At 38.7% G+C, this 10824-nt stretch overlaps 1 protein-coding gene across 1 annotated transcript; it reads right to left on the bottom strand.

Annotated features, from left to right (window-relative positions):
- Positions 1–5807: 5807 nt before the first annotated feature.
- On the bottom strand, positions 5808–8743 carry LOC107722678 (leucine-rich repeat-containing protein 15-like). The gene is made up of 2 exons (XM_016531143.1): positions 8677–8743; positions 5808–8403 (listed from the first exon to the last, which is right to left on the bottom strand). The coding sequence occupies exons 1-2, from the start codon at positions 8682–8684 to the stop codon at positions 6180–6182; spliced, it is 2232 nt and encodes a 743-aa protein (XP_016386629.1). The 5' UTR covers positions 8685–8743; the 3' UTR covers positions 5808–6179.
- Between the last annotated feature and the right edge of the window lie 2081 nt (positions 8744–10824).

Here is a 10824-nt window from a genome sequence, read left to right as displayed (position 1 = left end):
CGAGCCATCCGGTGTCCTTTAAAAGCCGGGGCCCATCAATAAGCTGGGGGATCCTGATGGGCGCCCCTCCATGTCTAAACTCCCCCATGTCTCGTACCCTACTCCCTGTTTCTGTTCAGTTCTGTTCACTCCAGTTCTGCTCTTGTCATTTTGGGAGCTGAGGGCAATTTCTTGGACATTTCTGTTGCGGCACAGTGTGGCATTCCTGCCATTCCTCTTCCTTCTCCCATTTCAGTCTGTTACCTCAATAGCCTTCTCCTCTCCTCCATCACCCACTCCGCTCCTTCTGTAAGTCTAGTGGTCTCTGGCAATCACTGTGAGGTGATTGAGCTGTACCTCCTTGATTCACCAGGCGCTCCAGTTGTCCTGGGGCACCCGTGGCTTGTGCAGCACAACCCTCACGTGGATTGGTCAGGAAATTCTGTGTTATCTTGGAGTCAGTCTTGTCTTGCTTCGTGTTTAGGTGCTGCCTTGTCTCCTGGCTGTGTCTTCTGTGTTTCAAGTAGAGACTGCAGATTTCTCCGGAGTCCCAGCGGAATACCACAATCTTTGCCAGGATTTCAGTAAATCCCAGGCCACGTCTTTACCTCCTCACTGGCCACCGATGACTGTGCCATCGATCTCCTCCTAGGCACTTCTCTGGGGCATCTGTATTCCCTGTCTGGTCCTGAGAGAGAGGCCATGGACAAGTACATTCAAGTGTCCTTAAATGCCGGCCTCATCTGTCCCTCTTCCTCACCTACTGGGGCTGGGTTATTCTTCGTTAAGATGGATGATGTCTCCTTACGGCCTTGCATTGATTAACAGGGTCTCAATGACATCACCATAAGAGACAGGTATCCTCTGCCTCTGATGCCATCAGCTTTTGAATTGTTACAGGTAGTCAGTGTCTTTACTAAGTTAGACCTCCGTATTGCCTACCATTTGGTCCGTATTCGTGAGGGGGATAAGTGGAAGACAGCCTTCAACACCCCAATGGGAGACTTTGAATACCGGGTCTTACCCTTTTGGTGTCCGGGGGGTCGGTTGTTTGTGCCAGCTGCGCTGGGTCCTGAGGTCCTCCGGTGGGGTCACGAATCCAGGGTAGCCTGTCATCCAGGGGTTCGGAGATTGCTGGATGCCGTCCATCAGCGATTCTGGTGGCCATCCATGGTCCAGGATGTCAGGTAGTTTATGTTGGCTTGCTCGGTGTGTGCTCAAAATAAGACATCTAACCAGTCTTCTGTTGGTCTGTTGCAGCCTGTGCCCATTCCCTCTCGTCCTTGGTTACACCTGGCCCTTGATTTTGTCTTTGGCCTTCCCCCATTGAGAGGCAACACCATGATTCTGACGGTGGTAGATCGCTTCTCCAAAGTGGCCCATTTTATTCCCTTGCCCAAGCTCCCCTCTGCCAAGGAGACAGCACAAGTGGTGGTGGACAACGTTTTCTGGATTCATGGTCATCCGGTGGATGTGGTCTGCAACAGAATGAGGACCCAGTTTGTTCCATGGGTTATCAACCACCTCTTTTCCCTGCTCAGGAACCCGAAGCTGCGGTCCTGTCTAGCTTGGCCTTCGTCCGTCGGTGTCGTCGCACCTGGAGGAGGGCTTCCAGATGGACCAAAGCGGTGGCGGATCATCACAGGACTCCGGCCCCTCAGTATGTGTGTGGTCAGAAGGTATGGTTTTCCACCAAGGACCTGCCTCTCTGGGTGCCTTCTCATAAGCTGGCACCCCGATTCATTGGGCCATATCACATATCGCACCAAGGTTCTGAGTCCGGTAGCAGTGCATCTCAAGCTTCTGAACACTTTTGGTCGGGTTCACCCTGTTTTCCATGTGTCCAGGATTAAGCCTGTGTTTCGGTCCCCTCTGAATCCTGTTGTATTTTCCCATGTTTTCCGAGGCTCCAAGTGCAGTTTAGTTTCTGTTGTTTGATTAATTTTCTTGTTCGCTCTCTGCCTCTCATTCCTCCAGACCTCTGATCCTCAGTTCCTGCCCTGGCGTTACATGAGCCATGTATTACGGCTTCACTACTCCCATTCCTGTCGGCGTGCTCACTGGGGAATTCTCCGCTCTGACATTGGGACTCTGTGCGTTGTTCTCTCCGCGCTCCCAAGTATATTATTCAAGTAAAGACAGAACATTACAAAGACCGAACATGCAATGAATCATTGAAAACCCCATATTGGTAAACCACTTTCCTATAATATAGCTATATATTTGGGGTTCCTAACTATTCATATTCCGTTCCTTTCTGTAATGTTGTGGGATGTTTTTTTCTTTTTTCAACTCCCATATATATATTCAAGTATATATATAGTTCCATTCCTTTCCGTAATGTTGGTGTTTTTCTTTTTCCATCTTCCTTGTTGTCTTGATTGTTACAACTTTCAGGTTCTGTGATTGGACATCAGCCAGGTCAATCTTCATTGTCAACATGACGACAATTCCCCTTTCGGAACCAAAAAGACACCCTCGGCCAAGTATAAGGACTTGGAAATGATACCTCTCAATTGTTTGTCACGCTCTGTCCACCTTTCGAATTTTTGTTCCAATTATGAGTTAATAGTTTGTATTATAAGTTATTTCCATTTGCTCCATCTTTTCTAAATGTGGTTTGTGTCCGACTGTACTTTGATTTGATTTCTACTCTCTTTTTAAGAGTAGATTGCTGTATTTATCTCTGACTCATAGTGCTGAGACAAGGTTAGTATGTTACGTGAAGCAACATGTAGAGTTTAAGCTTGCATAAAAACACCAGTTTAGGAGCTGGAGCCAATATTTGTATTTATGTTTGGTTAGTTAGCGTAGTTAATTGGAGTTTAAAGCTGAAGACTTGCTTTTTTAAAACTTAGATTAGTGTTGGATTAGTTGGAGTTAATATGCGTTTTGTTTTATTATTATTATTATTATTATTATTATTACTGTTATTATTATTATTATTATTATTTCAGCCCCACTCATGTCTCACACGTTTGGGTTTATTATCAGTATGTGTGTATATAATTTGTAAATATAGTTTTCTTTATGTTTTTGAGGCATTGGTTGCCACTCTAAATTTAAAGAGCAAGTGTTTTGTTTTGGTGGACATAATTCTTTATGAAAAATTAGCTGATACTCATTTCTTGTTTCTGTTTGATTAATTACTCCACCCAACTTATCTCATTAGTAAGTGGCTGCTCCGATTCTAACATCTTAAATTTTTCTTTATTAATTTATACTTTGTGTTGACTTCCTATATCCCTAGACACTAATAATAACAACATATATATATATATTGTTACTCTCTTAGTTTCTTTACTATTTTTTTCCTATAGTTTGTATAAGTTTTCGCTTTAAATAATTGGATTAAAGAAATAAATAAAAGAAGTGATGATGTCAGTCGTTGTGACGAAACTGTTGTGAATGGACGAACATTTACAAATCGTCAATGTTTACAGTCCACTGTTTACACACAAATGGAAATTTGTTCAGATCGCCATTTAGTGGTACATTTGAAAAAGCATTAAGGGAATTTACTTTGACCACAAATGTGTAGGCCTATACCTCTCTATTTCCTTTGCAGCAAGACAGTTTCATTACAGTAATCAAGGATTGTGTTCGTAGAATGTTGCGTGCAGGCTGGGGTTTCTGTGCGTGTTTGTGTGTTTTCTGTTTGTGCTCCACTGTAAAACATATACACTACACACTTAAATGCTCACACAATAGCTTTTATTTATTTATTTGTTTATTTATTTATCTATTTAAACTAAGGACACTGTGCAGGTTGTGTTTTTCCCCTTAATTTCGATACATAAACAGGATAGAATGTGATTTTATGAATCACTGTTTGGGCAGGAGGTGCCGCAAATTATTGGACAAAACAAAATAAATGCGGCTACACTGACACCTAGTGCGTGACATTGGGGAAGACATTCATATCGGTTTTGAAGAACAACTTTTTGCTTCCAGACTAAAAATGAGACTGAGTGCCTGAAAAATCGACACAGAAAATATTCACATGCTAATTTGTGGGTTTTTTCAGATCCATTTACATGCTTAAACAAGTGCAATTAAAGCATAATAAATATTACAAATTTAGTATACACTTAATAAATATGCAGCTAGACAAATATTTGAATTCGATGCAAATGAGGCCCATGACCAACAACTCTCTGCACCTCTTCTGATTTAGCCTCTTGTTTCTATGACCCCCCCAAAAGCATCTGGTCTCAATAACATTCTTTTGCTCTCTAATACAATCCAAAGTCTTACACCTACAAAGTTTTTCTTCTAAGGATAATTAATCAAGACTGCTGACATTTGATAAATGAATTGCAAATAATTGCTTAATAGTAGCCAACAGATGCCCCAACCTTCTCAAGAGTTGTGACCTAACTCAAAAGAAACCCTTTTTAGATTACCCCTTCCAAAGAACAGTAAACACATTACATCACATATTAACTGCTAGATGGATTTACAATGATTTTGACTTATTAGATAAAAAATACAAACATGAAGCTTGAAAAGTATCTCTGTGCTCTGTTGTAAAATATGTACACTGCCAGTTTAAAGTTTGGACACACTTAAAGTGATAGTTCACCCAAAAATAAAAACTCTTTCATCATGTATTCACCCTCATAAGACTTTGGTTAATCTTCAAAACACACATTAACATATATTTAATGAAACCTGAGAGGTTTCTTTCCTTCCACTGAAAGTCCAGGGAACCAAAACTTAGAAGATGCAAAAAGGTTTAATCCAAGTCTTGTGCATAGATATGATCACTTTATATGATAAATAGATTTAATTTAAGCTGTATTCATCTATAAAGACACATGCATAGAACACTTCACATACAGTTAATGCGGAAGCTCACTACAACAATCCTCATTGGTTCTCGTGTATCACACACGTTTAAACTTCCGTTTTTACCTCTGCAAGTCAGGTGGTTCTTTGCCTCCACATCATGCATTAAAATATAATGCACACCTAGCAATAGATGATCCCTTACACATATTGTCCTATTTGATCCTCATATAAAGCATTGTGGGTTGTCCTTCTGCCAAAAGACATAGGTTATATAAGGATATATATAACCTAAAAATAATTAGGCACATTTTTAACATTGACCGTATAAACTACTTTGTTTGAAAGGTCAGATGTTCTTGCTTTCACTGAGGCACACAAGATACTCTTTGGATCATCATGTTTTACACCAACTTATGCAGTTAAAGTGCTGCTGTCAAAGGGCAACTTACTAAATACTAATAATTGAGTTTTTAATTAAACTCTTCACTTAAATTGTTCTGCTGATGACATATTATTACATAATGTATACAATGCATTATATAATAGAATTATAGAATATAAAAAGTAATATTTTAATAGTAAAACAGAGGTAAAGGATTCAGACTTGTGGACACTATTGTACATTGTTATAAAATGAAAGCATTATGTCAGGGTTCTGTCACTTCGGTCTAGTGTAATTCATGGTTTTGTGACAGAGCCCTGACACTCGCGTCATGTCATTGTTTGTGTGAGCGTGCGGTCTCGAGTTCGCTCGGCCGTGCGCTCTTCTGTCCACGTGTGTTGTGTAGCACACGGTTTGTGTTCAGCCGCATGCTTTTCTTGTTGTCTTGTGTTGTTGCACGCAGCTTGTGTTATCGGCTGCATGCTTTCATGTCCTGTTTTGTCTTGTGCTGTGTAGCACGCAGCTTGGTTTTTCGCTGGCTGCGTGCTATCTTGTCTTGTGTGAACACGCGGCTTATGAGTTTTCTCATTAGCTGCGTGTTCGTGTTTTGTGTGAGCACATGGCTTTTGTCTTTGTTTCCTGTGATTTGCCCCACATGTGTTCCCTCGTTACCCTCCTCATTTGCTCTCCATTTATTCTCCTTGTGTTTGCAGTCCAGGGGCAGTTCGTCATCGTATCTCCCTGGATGTGTCCTGTCGTGTCTTGTCCAGATCCTGCCTTGCCTAGCCAGCCTGTTTTTCCCCCACGGGGTAGTTTTTGTTGTTTTGTTTTGTTCTGCCTTCAATAAAGCCCTTATCTTCCTGCAATATTGAGTCCTCGCTCCGTCCTTCATCCCTAAACCTGACACATTAAGCATCAATTATAGACAGTTTGGAAAATAATTCCTCTGAGGAACAGTAAGAGTGCTCTAAGACTCTAATAAGTGACCACCACCAGGTGCTACTCAAACTTAAAAAAAAAAAGATCAAAGAGCTACAGTCTCTGTCTCATCAACTGGTCTGAGTACAATAGACTTAATATAGGAGAAGTGAGTCAAGTTGACCTGGGTGTGCAGTCTCTCCTTTTGCTCCAGAGAGCAGTATAGTGAATAAGTGAATTTGGCCAGCACCATAGTACAGCAGATTTCCACCAGCAGCATTGTAGTATAATATATCATCAGTTCCTTGCATGATGAGTACTTGTGGGTGGTAGTAGGTGTTGAGAGAGGGGCCTGAGGAGAGCCGGTACAGATGAAACTAATATGTGTGGTAAGAAAAGGTGTTGTTTTCCTTGTAGTTGTGCTGGATGGTAAGGTAGTTGCTGTCGTTTTTTGACTTGTAATAGTGGTTGGGATTAATATAGTTGTAGTGGCTAAAGTTGTTGCAATTGTAGTTTGGATTGTCAAAGTTGATGTGGTGGGAGTCACTGTAGTCGTTACATGGGCCGTTGTTGATGGTACCGTGGTTGTAGAAGTGGTGGTCGCTGAAGTTGTTGTTTGTACTGTCGTTGTGGTGGGAATCAATGCAGTTGTCAGGTGGGCAGTTGTTGGCTGAAGTGTAGTTGTTGATGCTGTGGTTCGGACTGATGTAGTTGTCGGAGCTGTAGTTGTAGCAGTGGTGGTAGGTAGTGTGGTTGTGGTTAGTAGCAAAGTTGTGAGTTGAGTAGTTGGTGCTGTGGTGGTTGTCTGTGTTGTAGTTGGTTGAGTTGTTGTTGGAGTAGGTGTGGTTGTCGTCTGTAAAGCAGTAGTTGTTTTAGGTGCTGCTGTCGTTGAGGTTAACTTTGTTGTTGAGGCAGTTGTGGTGTGCAGTGTGGTCATGGGAACGGTACTTGTAAGGAGAGGGGTGGTAGTTGGTGAAGTTGTGAGGCATATTAATTGTTCTTCTGTTAAAGAGATGATTAATTGATTTAGCAGATTTTTTGGAAACTCGCAAACTTCTGGAGGTTTTGATTTAATCTTGCCCTTATTGTTCTTCATCCATTCATAGAATGGCAACAGGTTACAGTCACACTTCCATGGGTTCTCATTCAGGTACAGTTTACTGAGTTTTGGAAGAGCATCAAAAACATCGCCAGGGAGGCTTTGTAGTTTATTATTTCCCAGTTTGAGCATTGAAAGAGACTTTAGTTTTTTAAAGTCCTCTTGTTTTAATGACTCTATATTGTTATTTTGTAAATTCAGATCAGTCAAGTTCTCAAGGCCTTCAAAAAAGTCTGCAGATATAATTGAAAACTGGTTTGAGGAAAGGTCTAACTTCTTTAGCTTCTTAAGTGGACTGAAAACTCCAGGTGGTAAGTGAGTGAGATTGTTATGGCTTAGACTTAATTCAGTTATTTTGAGCGTTTCTCCAAAAAGGACGGTGGGAAGACTGGTGAGTTGATTTTTGTTTAGAGTTAGACTCTTTAATAAAGTGAAACCAACAAATAGATCTGGCTGCAGTTCTGTTAAAAGATTATTGTCCAAATAGAGTTTTGTTAATTTACTTTTGTGTGGAAATAAATTTGGTTGTATATAGGAGATTTGGTTGCGTTGCAAGGCTATCTCTTCCAAATCAGGGAGATTATCAAAAATCCCATCAGGTAGAGCAGTCAACTGGTTCTCATAAAGCCTGAAAATTTTCAAGCTCTTAAGACTGGAAAAAAGAGATGTCGATACGGAACTAAGGTTGTTTTTTGCAAGATGAAGAATCAAGAGTTCCTCTAAATTGTCAAATGTCCCCTCCTCAATGGAACTGATCTCATTCATATGTAGATGTAATTCCTGAAGCTTTTTTAAATCATCAAATAACCCATTTTCAAGGCTATGTATTTTGTTATTTTTTAAAACAAGTTTTAGAAGGTTGTTGAGATCCTTAAAAACACCCACAGGTAATGATGTAACATTTGTGACAGAGATCTCAATAATCGTGATATCAGGCAAACCCTCAAAGGCTCCAACCTCTACAGAGTGAGTTGAAGTACCAAGAAATTCGATTTTCTTTATTTGAGGGTTTTTAGATAGAACTCCTTTTGGTATCACAGGAATCTGACTGTTTACAAAAAATATTTCATCGGCTCCATCTTTTAGTTTTTCAGGAATTGCTGTCACAGTTTTGTCATACACGTCTTGATTTTTGCAGTCTTCATCTTCTTGACATATATCTGCAGTGCAGCTCCAGTGCAAGTGCACAAGTATGTAAATGAATACTAGTGCAATTTTTAAATGCATATGCCTGTTGAAGAATAAAACATTAAAATCTAATTCCCATGACTTACTAATATTAAAAGACTTGATTTGACTTGACTTGATAAATAATAATAAAGAACATAAAAATGTCTTTATATCTTGTGCATACTGCATTGCGCAAGCAATTGTATTTAAACAAAATCAAAATTATTTTGATAAATTAATAATTTATGAATAAAAATAAAATAATAGTGAGCTTTTTTTGCTTTTATGTTCCTGACCTGCATTTGTCTCATTAAATGTAAATAATTTTTCTTACCTGCTCATCTCAGTTGCAGCTGAATGAACATTCAAAATGATGTTCCTAAAAGCAAGAATAAGTTCGTAGTGCACCACTCTTATCTACACATCCCAAGTGTTTACTGCATGTAAGGCAGTAGAAAGGGTGTGGACAGTTTGCTTTCTGTTTGAAGAGATAAAATATTGCAAATTCACTTTCAAAAAGTTTCACAAAGTACACATAATTAATTGGTACACTAAATTAATTATCATATTTTCAATGCCCAAATTATGTAAACAGAATGGAAAATAATATAAGCAAAGCAGATGTAGTAGTGTAGTAGATATAGAAAAAACATAAAATAAGCATTAAAAATACTTTGCAATGAAACCAAGATACCAAATTTACTTGCATACCAAGTTGTAACACCCTGATGGTTCATGGTTTTTATTTACCGTATTTGCCCGAATATAAGACGACCACGTTTTTTCAGATGTATTTCCAAGAAAAAAACATTGTCTTATATTCGGGTCAATACGGTAATATAGAAAGCCTTGCTTACTATATAAAATGATTTTGCTATTAAGAAAAAAACATGTTTAATACAGAACTGCAGAAAGTGTATAACCATTGACAGTGACAAGAAAGGAAAACAGTACATTTCTTCATATGCAACAACATTCACAGTGTTGGGAAGTAACTAGTTACATGTAACGGAATTACGTAATTTAATTACAAAATAAAAGTAATTGTAATCAGTTACAGTTACTGAGGAAAAAATGTGTAATTAAATTACAGTTACTTATGAAAACGTTAAGGATTGCAAAGGGGGTTACATCTGATTTGTTCACACACACACACACACACACACACACTGTACAGATTTAATTGATTTCTTTCATGAATTGCAGTGACAGCTCTAAAATATGAAACACCAATGTTTCAGGAGTTTAGACCATGCTTATTTGATAACTCTTTTATTTCCTATATGGGTTTATGTATAGCTGTTCTTCAATTTTTAAGATTAACAGTTTTTTCCCCAAGGCATTGTTAGATTCCAGACAGTGTTTCCTGTCATAGCTATGCAAAGATTTCATTTCAAAAACAGTATCATAGCTATTAAACTATTTCTTGTTATGATTTTAAATATGTATTTAACCACAGAATGATTTTAGGACTTACTCCTTCTGAAATTCCACCTGGATCACAAACATGGGTACTGATCTATCCTTGAGTTTTAACTTTTTAACAAAACATGCCTTGAATTGTCCCTCATTCAGAAAGCAGTCTGGAGTTAAATTATTTGCGCAGACATAAATTAATGTAGGTGTATTCGGTGGTGCATTACCATCAAAAACAAAACTAATGCACTGCGTCCTAAGTGTCTCTGATGTCAGGAGAAAATTAACACTCTTATGTTCTTCTACATCCCAAAACTGCAAAACACCTGCATTGCTTACAAGACATTGCCGCTACAGCTGCTAGAGTGCGGAGAGAATGATGGACTTCGTACAACTGGCTGAGGGCAAAACTATGCTAATACTGGACAGTACTTCAGCAGTTGCGGGCGGGCCTGAGCAAATATGACATCATACTGCTCAGAAAATCAGAACGGCTTGATAATTGAGACTGTTTAGGTTTTTGGGGGTTTAAAAAAAGAGTGAATGGATTTTTATTATTGTAGGGTGGTTGTGTCCACACACATTTTGCATCCAATGTCTCCTTTAAAATTAAAATATTATAATCTTAATTCAAGTGATGAAGGATTTTGAAAGTCTGACAGGAGTCAGTGTTGACTATTGAGTATTATTGAGTGTAAGATTAACCCTGCCTGGTTTATGTTTGAAAATTATTAACAGTTGAAAACATTAGAAATTTTGAAAAGTAATCAAAAAGTTATCAAATGTAATCAGTCACATTACTTTAATAAAGTAATTGAAAAGTTACACTACTTATTACATTTTAAGTACGGTAACTTGTAATCTGTTATTATATGTTATTATAATATGTATATGTATGTATGTATGTGTATGTGTATGTATATATATATATATATATATATAAATTTGCCCATTGGCCTCTGATCATCATGGCCTCCTAACAATCCCCATATCTACTGATTGGCTTCATCACTCTGTCTCCTCTCCACCAATAAGCTGGTGTGTGGTGGGCGTTCTGGCGCACTAT

The sequence above is a fragment of the Sinocyclocheilus rhinocerous genome, unplaced genomic scaffold (assembly GCF_001515625.1).
Source record: "Sinocyclocheilus rhinocerous isolate Xijiao unplaced genomic scaffold, SAMN03320098_v1.1 scaffold1776, whole genome shotgun sequence".
Classification (NCBI taxonomy): Eukaryota; Metazoa; Chordata; class Actinopteri; order Cypriniformes; family Cyprinidae; genus Sinocyclocheilus; species Sinocyclocheilus rhinocerous.
The sequence above is the reverse complement of the archived record's forward strand: the minus strand, read 5'-3'. Positions and strand labels throughout refer to the sequence as shown.